Source organism: Chiroxiphia lanceolata, chromosome 1, assembly GCF_009829145.1.
Source record: "Chiroxiphia lanceolata isolate bChiLan1 chromosome 1, bChiLan1.pri, whole genome shotgun sequence".
Taxonomy (NCBI): domain Eukaryota; kingdom Metazoa; phylum Chordata; class Aves; order Passeriformes; family Pipridae; genus Chiroxiphia; species Chiroxiphia lanceolata.
The window spans coordinates 123,668,194-123,682,421 of NC_045637.1; the positions used below are offsets into that span (position 1 = coordinate 123,668,194).

A 14,228-nucleotide genomic window follows, 5' to 3' on the forward strand; every position below is an offset into this window, starting at 1 on the left:
GAACAGTGATGGAGTAGAGAAGTTTGGATTATTTTGGTGGTGAAGATGGTGGTGGTTTGTTTGGTTTGCTTTTTTTGTTGGCCTGTAGTATTTGATCAAGAAACCAAAATGTTTTTTCCCAATTGCTCTAGGTATGCCACAGGACTGTTAGTCCAGATGGCTGTACCTGGTGAAATCTTTCCAACTATTTTCTCCATGTGTTTATGCTTGTTTGAGAATGAACATGCAACCATGGAGTTATTCATGAACCAGATGTTGAACTTATTTTCACATCCTATCATAATGCACATTGACTTTCAACTTACAAGCAGATGTAGAGTTTGACTTTTGAACCTGAGCTCCTTTTTTTTGTGTTTTCTATTTGATTTCTGTACCTTTTCTTGTTGCAGAATTTAGGAGAACACTGATTTGCATTAACGAAAGGTTTTCTTGTCCCAAGTCCATTAACTATTTGACCTTTAGGTGTTTGCATAAAACTCATTAGCATGTTCTTCTTCATTGCCTCTTGGAAGTACATCCAATTAACATGTAAATTAAACTAGCCCTTGATGCACAATAATTGTTATTAAAATCCCCCCACTGGCCCGTATATTTGTTTAGTGAATATGTAGGATCTAATTCTTGTTTCAGTCTTAGCAGACCTTGTTTGTTTGTTTGTTTGTTGTTTAATCATGTATATGGTTAATGTATCCTGGGCTTGCTGGGTGAGAATTCCAGTCCTTCCTGTCACCATTGTGTCTCCAGAGGCAGTGAGAGCTTTGCTAATTGACTTCAGTAAGCCAGGATTTCACCTTTTCCATTCAAATGGATAATGGGCATTTTAAATGGCAGGGGGGAGAGTCTGAGGTGATGGTCGTGGGGTAAGGGTTATTCAGATTGATACTTCCTCCAAATTATTAGTCAGATCACGCTCTTGGAAACCCTGTGTACATATGAATGCAGGCAATAGTGGCAGCTTAGGAAGTAGGGGCTTAGGAGAGATTTAAATATCAGTGTAGTGGAAACTCAGGCAGTGCACTGGTATTACACTGGCTCATTTGAATGTTAAGGGATTTAGTCAGTGGGCATGAACTAACAAGATGCATCACACATTATCACATATACATCAGGCCATGTTTCTTTTCTAATTATAAGGGCTTTGTCCCAAAGAACAATGTCTTCCTTGGTGTGCTGCACTGAACACTGAAGTGCTGAGCACTTTCTGGCCTTTGCTGAGAAAAATTAGGATTGACATTGACTCCTGCTGGGTTTGGATCAAGCCAGTGAACCTCACCTGCAAATTTGCTGTTGCAGAAAAAGAATAAAAGAATTATTCTACCATAGCAGATTACTGCTTTGGGGAAGGAACTTACTGTTATAAATGAGTAGAGTTTCTACTTATGAATATCAACACAAAGATGGTTTCTTGTGTCTCCGTTTGGATCAGTATTTTGAAATATTTCATTTTTGCATTAAACATCTCGTCTGAAGGAGGACTTGTCAGTTTGAACCATTATTTTTTCCAACTATGTTAGTTGGTTTAATAAAAGATCTTATTTCTCCCTACAGTCCCTGCTTCTTTTATATTCTTAGACCTCAACAACCCTACCGTGACTGAATTTGATTTGACATGATGTGATTGCAGTGGAGACAAAGTTAATTCAAAATATAAAGAAGGAAATTTGCAAAGAGAAGAAAGTGAAATGATCTTTTGTCTCAGGAATGTTACCTAGCTTTAGCAAAAAGTGAAGGGATTGCTGTGGCTTATTTAACTCCATTTTGGGTAAAATCTAGTCTACAGTAGCATTAGATTGATTTTTGGTATCATACTTACTTCCTCAACTGAAGGAATAAATGAAAATATGGTCTTATGCTGTTACATCTCAAGGTATTTCCATGGCATTTTCTGAGCTGCTTGGTCAGAAACCACTGAAAGGCAGTTTCTTCAGGTTTTTCTCTCCAGTCAGCCACTAGCCATATCTTAGCAATGACATATCTTATCCACACTTCAGCAAACTCTAATACAGGTCAGTGGCCATTACCATTTTCGATAGTACCAGCTTACCTAGCGCCTTCATCTGGAAGGACTGTGTGCTGCAGCTGAGGGTTCTCAACCCCCACCCCCCGAATATCTATGCAACCCTCAAGCCTGAGTTTTTGCAGTTAAAGGTGTGTTACTCATCACACTAACAGTATGCATGCACCTGTTTAAACAGCCAGGAGATAGCATTTGCTTTGCAGATAAATTGGCTGATTTTCTGTATTACTTTTGGATCCCAGAGAGCTGAAATTCCTAATTAGGCTGCTAAAGCCGGGAGATTTGGGATTCTGCTCGAAGTGTTCCACAGAGAGGTCCTTCCTTTACCAGAGCATCACCTCCAGAAGCTAATCTTGGGATGGACCCTCACACTGACTGACTGCAAAGAAGAAACAGCAAAAAGTTACAGTGTGTGTGATAGTAGGGCCTCTCTTACTTCTAAAATCCAAATGCGAAGGGAAATGCTGGAAAACATCACAGTAGCAGCATTGGTGGAAGTTCTAGCTCTCCCAGTGCTTACACTATTGATCAGGAAATCTAGATCATCTCATTAGAGCTTCATTATAAACAGTGCAAGGACATCAGCACAAGAGATTGATGATTTCATGGCAAATGAATCACAGCGGGTAACAAGAAAAATTATTTTGATTCACTGATGAAAGGAATATGAAGTTTCCATTAAACTCTTGTGATAAGCTTTTCTGTGGAGAAGCCTTGTAAACCTCTCCCAGGGGGTTGAGAGATGAGCTGTTCTGCATCGTTCTGGTCTTAAACATAGTCTGCTCAAGAGAGTTAATCCTTTCCACCTCTGATCATTTTTGAGGGAGATATGAGAAGAGCATTAGCTGTTTGCATGAGCTATCAGATCATGCTTGATAACTGCAATTTGCTTCAATTAATTACTAGATTTGGTGAAGAGTTGCCACAGAAGCAGTGAAATTAGGAAAAGTAATGGTTTAAGAACTTTACGGGTAGTATCTAGGGAAAATGAACTCACTCCACTGATTTGTAGTGAACAGTCTCAGTGTTTGTAAGTTGAAGGCTTGAGCCTGAATGACAAACTGAACTTAAACCCTTTATTTCTTCTGCGTAGTCTAAGTGAAGATCCAATATCCCTGTTTAGCACCAGCTTTTGTTAAAATAGCATACCTACAGGGTAGTCTTACTTGGTACATGCCTGCGGAGATGTCAGGGTGCTTGCTCTGCAGCATTTAGGTTACGGGCTGCTTTTTTTGTGCTGGTTATACTGCAGAAAACTGCCTAGCTGATACTGGTACCTGACTGTGCTAGGCATTATACAAGTATATGCCAAGGGGTGTAGTCTGTGCCACAAAGAGGCTTATAGTCTAATTATACAACATGTGGAGACAGAAGGAGAGGTTGCAGACTACAGAATATCCTGGATAATGCACTAAAGCTGGGGTTGAGCTCTGAGGACTCACCCAGTCCACAGGACTTCCTTGCTGTAGGCTTTCAGTTTAATAAAAGTCACTGGAACAAAAATGAGCAATTGTTTGATTATTTTCCATGACCACTTCCCATGGGCTCTTAGGGAGTTGTTCTCATTTAATCAGGGTGATACCAAGAAGACATCTAGAGTAACCCTGTTTCATCAAATGGTATCACTAAGATAAAGGCAAAGTTTCTCCTGCTGTCTTCATTTTCTACCTTATTACAGTTTCTTTTTGCTGTACAGTGTAGGGCAAGGAGATTTCTCAGGCTTTTCTAATGACAGAATCTGTCTCAGGTTTTTGCACTAATGTTTTTTGCCTTTTCTTTGCAGCACATGATTGCAGACACTGTTCGGTCATTGAGACATTGCAGAAATAACCAATTTGGTGAGTAGCCAAAATTTCCTACTTATTTTGCATTTGTACGCCCTTGAGGGTTTGTTGGTTGTTTTGTTTTGTTTTGGTGGTTTTCCTCTGTTTTCTTTTCAGTTGCTCATGTTTACTACAGCAGCAAAATGTGGACAACAATTATTTAACCAATTGGCAAGAGAGGGCATAGTTGTTGGAAGATCAACATAACAGAAATGGATGCAGTTTTACTTTACAAAATGTTTGTAGAAACAGCTTCCAAACTTTAAGAAATTATTTTCCTACAAAAATTACTACCTCTTCAAAACCCTGTGTAAGATCTGTGCCAGCTGTACTTAATAATGGAGGCCTCTGGTGTATGCTGCTGTTTCTCCCTTTCCCAGCTATGACCAAGTTAACTCAATCTCCTGCCAGTCTGTGTGTTTTGGTAATGGATTCACAGCTGTCTTGGCTTCCAGTAGCTAAAAGATGGCATTAATCACCACAGCTTTTCACTTGGCTTTTCACCAAGAACAACTGTTTGCTTATTTTGGGTTCCTAATGTCATTCCACAAAATTGGAGAAGTCCGGAAGGTACGAAGATTCTGTGGGTTTCACAAAAGTGGAGTAGAAAGAAATGGGGGGTGTTGTGTTAGTACCTGTGCTAGGGGAAGCTGCAAATAAAAATCTGTCTGCTTTAGACACTGGAGGATCTATGCTGATGGGAACAGCTGTGAGTGCCTCGGGTGCATAGATGACTTCTTTTTGTTTGCTTTTTTTGTTTGTTTTGTTTTGTTTTGTTTTGTTTCTGCTTTGTTAGCCTCCAGAGAATCCAACCCTAAGGGACCAAGTCAGAAGAACCCAGCTTGCTTTGTTCCACTGCTCACAGAGGAGAAACTTCGTTTTCTCCTTCTCAGAGTTTCTTATTCTCTGCAGAGAGGTTAAATACAGGAAGGGGACAAAAGCAACACTACTTTAGGAAGTGGTTAGTTTTTAAGCCAAACCTAGTAAACATGTCATTTATTGAGGCCACTAAAACCTCTTTTTCAAAGACGAGTTCAAAACTGTGCTGCAGCCTTGGGGAAAACGGAGTCCGAATCATTTTTTTTTCCAGCTGAATTTTCAACAGCTGTCCGTATGGACTCCAGCAAAAAGAATAATAACATTTTGTGTATAAATACAGGTACCTTTGAGAATTATGGTTCCTGTATTATTTTGAGATATATGTATAAGAGAGGGAGAGAGAGAGAAGGAGCAAGATGTGCCTCGAGCCTTTTATTTTTTTTTTCAGATAATGAAGGAAATATTGGTTAATCCAAACCATGCCTGTAAATTAAAATATCTCTTATTTGGCATTATAAAATGTAGCACTGGTTCCTTCTAATGATGTGAGGGTTTTTTTGCACCTTCTCCGCACATCTTTCATCTCATTTTTGCCTTTTCTTTTTCCAAGTGGTTTTCTAAGTCTTGCAACAGAAATCTAAGGTTAATACCTGAGATTTACCATATAATCTGGTAGTTTGAAGTACGTGATTGTTATTTTATTTTGCTACAGACTTGATTTATTGTGAAGCTGGCATTTAAAAAGCAGCTTATACAGACATCCCTGTAGGCACTTTTTTTTTCTTAAAATTCATTTAGGCATGAAATGAATTCACTGAATATTTATTGAGACTTTATGGACAGTTTCCTTTTCTAGTGGGCTTATTTTGCTCTCAGAAATGTGAGTCTTTCTACTGCATCAATTCCCAGATTGGCTTAAGAGCAGCAGGCATCTCACTGTAGGAAAGAATTCAAACAAAACTAAGCAAGGAATATTATTATTGTTTATGAACTGTATCATGTGTGTTAAGCTTGCAGGCCAAAGTGTTTCTGGATTAGAAGCTGGTTAGGTTCCAAGTAAGACTGAAATGCCTTTTTATTGGAAATAACATGTTTGTGTCCTAAATGCTGAAAACAAATAATAGCATTTCCAAAGTGAGGAAAAACAGCCCTAGAAAATAACATAATTCAAGCTTTTGTCATTTGAGGTGTTAATGAGAAATACAAATGTTTTTCAGTATGTTCAGCACAGCTGCTGAGATCCTGTTCCCTCAGAACAAAAAGGTCATTTCTGTATTCTGACACAGATTTATCACATTGTCCTGTTCTCTCTGACATTGCTCAAGTTAGATGGCTGCTCCAAAATAGCTCTTTAAAATAGTTGCCCAGGAACCCTGTTAGCAGCCACATGCAGAACTGGCTGCATTCACATCCCATGTTGCCCACACAGCATCATGCACTGATCTTCAGAAACAAGGCATGGTTGATTCCTGGAAACCTCGTATAGCTGGAGAGTGTGGAGAAAAGGATGATAATAAAACAAAGGAGAAGGAGGAAGTGTGTGAATTAAGCTAATTGGTTCAGGGAATTCTGAGGAGTTTTCTTTGTCCATTTATGGTAATATTAAAAATTCCTTGAGGACACGGACTAGAAGCGAGCTTTCCACCTTTGCTCATTTGTCAGCAGTCATCAGTGTTGCTTTCTCTGTCTGTCTTGATGGATCTCGTGGCCATGGGCTTAGTTTTTCCTTTTCCACTTCTGCTAGTACCAGCCATGGTGGAGCGTTTCACAGACAACGAGTTCCCACAAGCCCATGATGGGTATAAAGCTTGTAACAGAGAACATCTGCCATTGAAACCACCCTTCAATTTGTCTGTTACACAGCTAATTCCTCTTGCTGTGTAAACTCCCATGAAATGACAGCATGACTCTTGCCTCTGTTACTAGATCAGAAATCAAAAGCATAACAGATCAAAACGTGGGAGCCTGTCAGAGCAGCTTTGAAGAGCTTTCGTATCCATCTGCTGTGCTGTCACCTTTCACCGGGCTCTGAAGACACTCATCCAGGGCCTGCTGTCTTCTGAACTCGTGTTAAGATTTTTTAAAAGTTAGAGTCCCATGCATGCCCACCCATGCTTAAGGCCCTGTTAAGCATGCCCACCCATGCTTAAGGCCCCGTTGTGCTGGAAGAGCAGCACAAAGGAAACCCTTAACAGAGAATGGACTGCCTGTACTGCCAGCAGGAGTAAGTCTTCCTCTTGGGAAGAGTCAGCTTCTTGCTGTCCACTTGTCCCTCCTTTGTGCATGCTGGCTGCTCAGCATTGCGTATGTATTTCTTCTCCCCTTTTCTCTATCAAGCTGTTACCTTATGCATTGCACTTAAACAGCATTACTGTTTAAGTGCAATGCATAAGGTTTTGCATAAGATTACTGTCTGTCTTTCTTTTGACTGTCTAGCACCTGACACATGGCACACCAGTGACTTTCTAACACAGGACAGAGAAGCAGGCAAGGCACAGCTTTCTGATCCATCCTCTTTCTCCTGTCTTACAGGCAATGAAGTTCCTTCGAAAGAGCATCATGAGCTGAAGCCATATGTCCATCACCTGCATGTCATCGACAACCAGCAAGCTCTGTTTGAGCTTTCTCACAGGATAGAGCCACGAGTGTGAGCGTACACAGCTTCCTATAACCTTGTAACTGCAGCACTTTGAATTAAGTGAATGTTTATGCCAAGCATGTTGCTTCCCTATATAAGAACAGTTTACTGAGTTTTATCAGTAGCTCACACAACATGCGCAGGAAAATCAGGCAAGAGCCAGCAAAGGAGCTGCTCACAGAGTTGCAGGGCAAGCTTGGTGCCATTCCCACTGGTCACTGGGATGTGAGGGAGCAGAGCAGCGTCCTTTGAACTCAGGAGCTTGGTTTCTGTGAAAATATTGTTTGGTCCTGTGTAGCTTTCAATGCAGATTCTGCCAGTATTAGAATGAAAGGAATCATCATGTCACAGCAGCAAAACATTTCAGCAAGCAACATGCCGCAAGGGGATTGATTCCCAGTTCACCACATATGTACCTCACTAATTCAAGGCTGCCAAAGTATTGTTGCCAAAAATAATGTGCAATCTCTGCAGTTCCTCTGAGTCCACTGGAGCATCGTATTTGAGATAAGTGCGAACAACGAAGGATGGGAATATAACAAGGCAGCACAACCAGATGAAACTCAAGTGTGTGTCGTGTTGTGGAGATCAGCAGTAAACAGTTCATGCTGTTATGGTCCCTTTAAGAACCTGTTCATCCACACTGTAAGAGCCAATCCACTTTCGTTGCAATTCATGGACACAATTGTTTGTATACTGAAAACATGTTATTTTCTTCCTTTTCAGTTATCTCAGATTTAGCACTGGGTCCTGCAGTTAACACGTTATAAATTATTATAGCAGAAGCTTTGTTTTCTGCTTGGATTACAGCCTCCTTGATGTCTATTCAGAGGCAATGCCTAGATCCACCTATATTCCTAACTCATCTCCTGGAAATACCATTTCAGCAGGTAAAACTTCACCTAACTTGCACATGCTTCTAGTTTTTAAAGAACTGAAAGGTGCACCTTACAGGGTACCACTGTAATTGCCTGCATACACACCGAGCTCTCAGCATCGGGGTCTCTTTACTGCTTTTGTCCCTCTCATACCCTTCCCCTAGCCAGTTCTCATGTAGCTACAAGTACTACATCTGGGCATGTACTGAGGCAGCATTTCTAAAGTCTTGTCTACAGCTGACCTACATCTCAAGCACCATCATAACCATAGCTCTGGTTTTCAGTGCTAAGAAGTTGCCCTGAAATAACCTAGTGAATGCTGCAGGCAATGTGCAGAGTGCTGCACGGTCTGGCACATGTTTGTACACTGACTCATGGCAACAGTCCTTTTGCACAGCAGGGAGGATACACAGCATCGCTTGCCCATCTCTATTGTATGTTTTCCACATGAGGAAGACTTCCAAGAAAATGCTCATTTACTAAAATGTGGGAATACTGAAGTAGCATGCTCTTCATCATTGTGTTATCTCTGGTTTAAAGGGATTTAAAAAAAAGCAGCTTTAACAAGTAGTCTGTGGGGGAATCTGTAGAATGCATTCAGTTTTCCCATCTGTGAAATATTGTATAGATCTATTGTAAAGGAAACAGATGTTTCAGAAATGTATTTGCTTGTACTTTGTTATTATTATCAAATACTATATGATTTTTCTTTTTTTTAGAAAAAAAAGTCTTCTTTTTACCCAGTAAAAAGAAAAAAAAATAAACTCTTGCTGGCCATGGAGTAAAAATTTCCTATGTTCTTCTGTAGATGTGACTGCACATATTGTAAATAACTCTTTAGTGCAAACAGACCAAAACTGTTCAGATGAAGATACTAGCTGTGGTGGGCACCTTTTTGCAATGTAAGAACAAAAACCAGATGCGATTTGTTGCTTGTGTTATTGCAGTTCTTCCTCTGGCTACAACACTCAGAATTCCCACCCTAACTGCATTACCTGGGTGGTTTCCTGGGTTTTGAGCTCCCCCTTGTGAATTGGTTTTTTACTGTGGCATTATTTTTAGGAGCCTGTATGTAGACCATGCTTCCGCTCATATGGTGTAACTCTTTGGTCCACAAATTGTTCTCTTGAAATCTGTGGGAGAGGGAGGATTAGAAGGTATTCAGGGTGAGAAAGTGACGCTGTTTCTCAGTTCACTGCATTTGGCTCTGTGATAGTTTTGGGTAGTTACTGCTGATGAAGCAACAGCGATGCCAGAGAAGAATAAAAGACAAGGAAACAAAAGGGGGGGGATAATAATGACTCTGTGCTGCAGCTTTGATTTGAAAGCCTGCTAAAGTGACCTTGAAGGCTCCTTACTCTGCCAATGCAAAATGAAGTAAAGGGTTGGGTTAACTTGTACCAGTAGGCTTCAAGCCAGCTGAGGTGTTGGCTATCTGCACCACTGTAATTTCACGCTAAATCAGCTGTTGTCTACCCCTTGCAGCTGGCATAAAATCGGTTTGAAGGCATATAGCCAGAATTAACCTTGTTATCTATGTTAAACTACTAATTAGCCATACTGTTTATAACTTTAAAAACTAGTTTTTATAGTGGCCTGTATAACTTGGATATAAATTTCTGGTCGCAGGGTCCAACATGTCTGCATCAGTTTCATGTTGAAAATATGGACCTTTTAACTGTTACCATAAAAGAAAGGCAAATAGCCTTAACCTGTAGCTAATGTCTAATTTAAAAAAAGGCCCTTCAGAGACTTCATTCAACAGGTGAAGTATTGCAGAGCTTTGCTGCAGACTGGCAAGCAGTTTGAAGGTGAGGTGGCTGGGAGAAGAGCTGTAAGTAAACCCTGTGAAAGGGAAGGGTAATACTATAGAGCCTCTGCCAGGGTCCAGCACTGGTGATATTTTGTGATTTTTTTTTTTTTTTACATCCTTCAATAATGCAGTTAGGTTACATAGGATAAAATCTAATAAATCTTGTAAATTCAGTTTATCACAGTCACACCTAGGCTTAAATACTCTGCAATTTTTTTATAGTAGCTAGGAGGATCAGTTATACATAACAAAGGAAGGAGCTATGTCACTTTATACCTCTGATGTGGGATTTTGTTGCAACAAATTTAAATGTTTCTATGACATAGCTTGTTGATTCCAGCACCATCTTGGATAGTAATAAATTTCATTTGCATAACAGTGGCAAAAAAAAAGAAAGATGTAAATACTAAACATTTTAGCAGAGTAATATTTATTTGCATAGCCTATTTATTGTCATCTTATACGCTGTTAAACACTGGGATGAAGTCAATGAGCTGAGGTAAGAACACCTGCCTGTTCTCTCTGAGTGCCATAATGGTGTCAGCTTGCATTAAAAGTAATAAAATAGAAGCCCCCAAATCAAGGTATTTACCTGACTTCTCAGGGACTACAGCTAGTAGTTATCCACCATTATGAGACCTGGTATGTATGAAATAATCTGATTTACCAGAATCAATGTTGCCAATGTTTTCCTTTGCATATTTCATGCTTGTTTGCCTGTACATATTATTGTGTCGTGTATTTATGAGAGCTAGTAAGCAATAATTTATATGTCAAAATGGCCAAGCAATACAAGGTTAAAACTTGTAGAAGCAACTGTTATGTTTATCTTGCATTTTCCAGTGTTTTTTAATATTGCTTTTCAAAATATAAAAACTACCTTAATGAAGTCTGGGCTCTGTGCCTTCATGCCTACCACACATACTTATTGTTCCTATATGGAATATTTTACTTCCAGTCATTCAGTTCCACAAACCCTCACTGCTTTTTTTGAGGTGGATGCAGACTCGCGTAGAGGCTCAGGAGCCTGACCCCATTCAGAGCTGCTTGTATGTCTCTGGTCAGTCGGATTTGCTGGTACCAATGTTTCAAAGCAGGAATGATGTTAATGGGGTCTCAGCTGTGCCCTGTCATCACAGTGCAGTCAAAGAGGGGCCTCGAGCTGCCATGAGAAGTCCCTGTGGGGGAGGGGAGGAGTAAATCTATCTTCATATCCTCTGGAGGCTGCTTATTGGCACTTGATCCTCTCACTGAGGACAGCAAATGCTTTCCCCTGTCATCAGTCATCCCTGACGGTGCTGTTTCCTCTCCTTCCTCTGGGCTCGTCTGCAGCAGGGAATGCAAAGCTCAGGATGAGCTACAAGTGCACTGTAACACAGCTGAGGCTTGCCCTGTCCTTCCATCCCTTCCACTTGCAAACCCTGGGAACCATTAAGCCGAACCTGGCTATTTCAAACAGAAATAACACCTGGTACTTACTAGCGTGATGTCTGTTGAAAGTGCTTTACAAATTGGCAGTACTTAATCCTCTGAGTGCCTGCACCTTCAGGAGTCTTAAGCCTGACGTACAAAGTGCCAGCGTTAATATACAGATAGGGTGAATTTTAATATTAGTATTTAAAACAAGCCTAAATTGTTGACACTCCTCTGTAATGATGTTTAAAGAAACATTACAGACAGACATCCTTTTCTAGATCCAGTTGCACAAGCTGAAGAATTTACAGTCCCAGCTGTTTATCACTGCCCTTTTTTGGCTATCATTGCTCTCCACAGTGGAGCCCAGAAGATCAGAGGAGAATCTCCTTAACCTATTGCCGCATGTGGCTACATGCAAGCAACTAACTTTGCAGCAAAGGGCTCTCCTTCCATCCATCAGCCTTGCTGGGAGATTTTCATAAGAAGCTAGTGATGGTATCTTTAAGATGATTTGCAAATGGGAGAGTCTAGAGATGAGGATAGCTGCCTTACAGCTCCAGCTGTGCTAGAAGAACCACAAGATGAGGCTGCTGCATTGCAGACGTCCCTTCAGACCATCTTGCTAAACTATTCAAACAAGGGTTCCTCTATCCCTGTCCACCAAAAAGATCTTGATTGGCAAAGGGCTGCCATTTAGTCTGCTCAGTGGTCTCTGAATTTTAACTGAAGTATTTGGAGAGGCTTGTGATGAGTCACTCCTTTAGGAGCTGTATGACTGTGATAGACAGCGGGTGGGAGCAGTTTGCCTGGGGGCCAGCACTGCCCTCTGTGCAGAGCAGGACTGACCTGCATGGGGACAACTGCTCTACACTATGTAAAAGTGACTTCCTCTTCTCAGTAGGAGGAAGCACTCAACTGGAAAAACAAACCTCCTGAATATTTGCTGTGTTTCACACACCAACAGACTTTCATGCCACCCAGAGCATATGCCCCTGATTCCTGCTGTCTTTTGCCATAGGTGTGGCAGCTGAGTTGCACACATAAAAAAACCCAAAAAAAGGTAAGTCTTCCTCTGGCTCCACAGCTACAATGTTCACCATTTCACACTGGAGACTTGTGTGATGGCACCCTCCATGCATGGCTACAATAATACTGTGAAATGCTTGTAGTTGTATCAGAGTTAAAAGAATCAAGCAGGATAATTAATAAAGTCCAGATAACTGAGGAGGCTTGTAATGGTGGGCCAAATGAACAACTGTTGAAGCAAGGAGAGAAGTGTTCTGCATTCCCTCTTGTCTGGAAGAAGATCTTTGGATCTTCAACATATTTTTCTCCATCCCTTTCCTATGCCAGGGAGAGAAAGAGGCATGATCTCGAAAGCCTCGGAAAACTTCCTTTACTCTGAAGGGTGCTGATGACTTTTTTCAGGTCTGATTTCCCCAGGGAAAATCCTCAGGGTAGAATCAGTCTTCCCCATTTAGATAAACACAAGAATCCTAGGGAAACCAGGCAGTTAAAACCCAGAGAAAACCTCCTTTTGGGGTTAGGAAAGAGAAGAGTCATTCAGGGGGTCACCCAAATGCAGCAGGTGAGAGGGAAGCTCTTCCTTTGTGTTGTCTGCATGGGTCTGATTGATGGCACCTGGATATTTGGCTCCTTGGTTACATTGCGGGGAGAGGTGGGTAGTGCAGGGTTGGCTTGTAAGTAGGACTTAGAGTGTTGTTTCCTAACAAGAGGTCTTTGTGGGCTGCCTTTAGTGCTCTTTACAATCCTAGTGCCTCTAGTTCCTATTTGTAAGGTTTCAGCTCTCATCTCTGTGGTAAGAAGTCAGAGCAGTCCTAGAGGTGCTAAGAAATAGGAGATCAACATAGTTTAGTATAAAATTTGATTGGAAACCTGAACTTATCCTTTTTACCTGAAAATGTGATTCAGTAGCATAAGTTTGGAGAAGTATACAAGCAAGACACAAAGATGTCTTTAAGCAGAATCAGGTGAGCTAAACCACGCTGAAGGACAGCCTGCCTTGATTAGATGGGTCTTAAATGATGGTTTGTGCAATAGGATAGGTTATAGATTGCTTGATCTTTCAAAGAAATTGGCTTGCAGAAAGTTGTCAGGGCTTCTAAAACTTGCAGCTTTTTGTTTTGTTCTCCTGCTGTTGCTGATAGCAGTGCAAGTCCTTTCCTGCCTGCAGCGTAGGAAGAGCTGTTTCAGAACAACTGTCAGTGCTCCAGGTAAGGTTATTAAAAAAAATAAAGGAAAGGAAAAATCTTGCCATTGTCTGAGCTAATTGTGGAGCTGCCTCTGCAGGGAAATGGTTTAGATGGGAGTGCTACTTAGCAGTGAAAAACGGCACTGGTAGTGCTTGTCTATTTAACCTAAGTGGTGAAGTGTCCCTTGGGAGAGGTACAGCCAGCTGTGACAGATGGCTTGAAAGCAAAGAGGTGTGCTTTGCTGGTGGGAATTTACTAGCAAATGTAAACAGAGATGATTCAGACCTAGAAATGACAGAGGATGGTGAGGATCAAGCCCCAGATCAAGCACTTCCTTGGTAAGTTATAGAGGCTTCTGACAAATGTTTGTGAGAGCTCTCCGTAACACTAGGCAAAGGTTTTGTTGCTTCACAGTGAAGCTGCTACTGAGGTCATGTGGACTTGATTCCTGCGTGGGCTTGCCCACAGCCAAATGTGCCTGTCAATGGGAGTGACTCTGGTCCAGGCAAGTGTCTGCTGAGAAAGTCGGCTCAGCAGCTCCACGGGACAATCTCTCATCTGTAAAGTCCTCAAAAGGTTGAAGTCTTCAAATTATGTCAAGCAGCTTGGAA

At 41.2% G+C, this 14,228-nt stretch overlaps 1 protein-coding gene across 1 annotated transcript in view; it reads left to right on the forward strand.

Moving 5' to 3' along the window:
* Positions 1-10,877, forward strand: part of RAPGEF5 (Rap guanine nucleotide exchange factor 5) — a 163,170-nt gene extending 152,293 nt beyond the window's left edge. Inside the window, exons 25-26 of the mRNA XM_032686305.1 lie at positions 3,801-3,855; positions 7,192-10,877. Of these exons, the coding sequence (XP_032542196.1) occupies positions 3,801-3,855; positions 7,192-7,310 (174 nt within the window). The 3' untranslated portion in view covers positions 7,311-10,877. The remainder of the gene's footprint in view (positions 1-3,800; positions 3,856-7,191) is intronic.
* Positions 10,878-14,228: the final 3,351 nt, after the last annotated feature.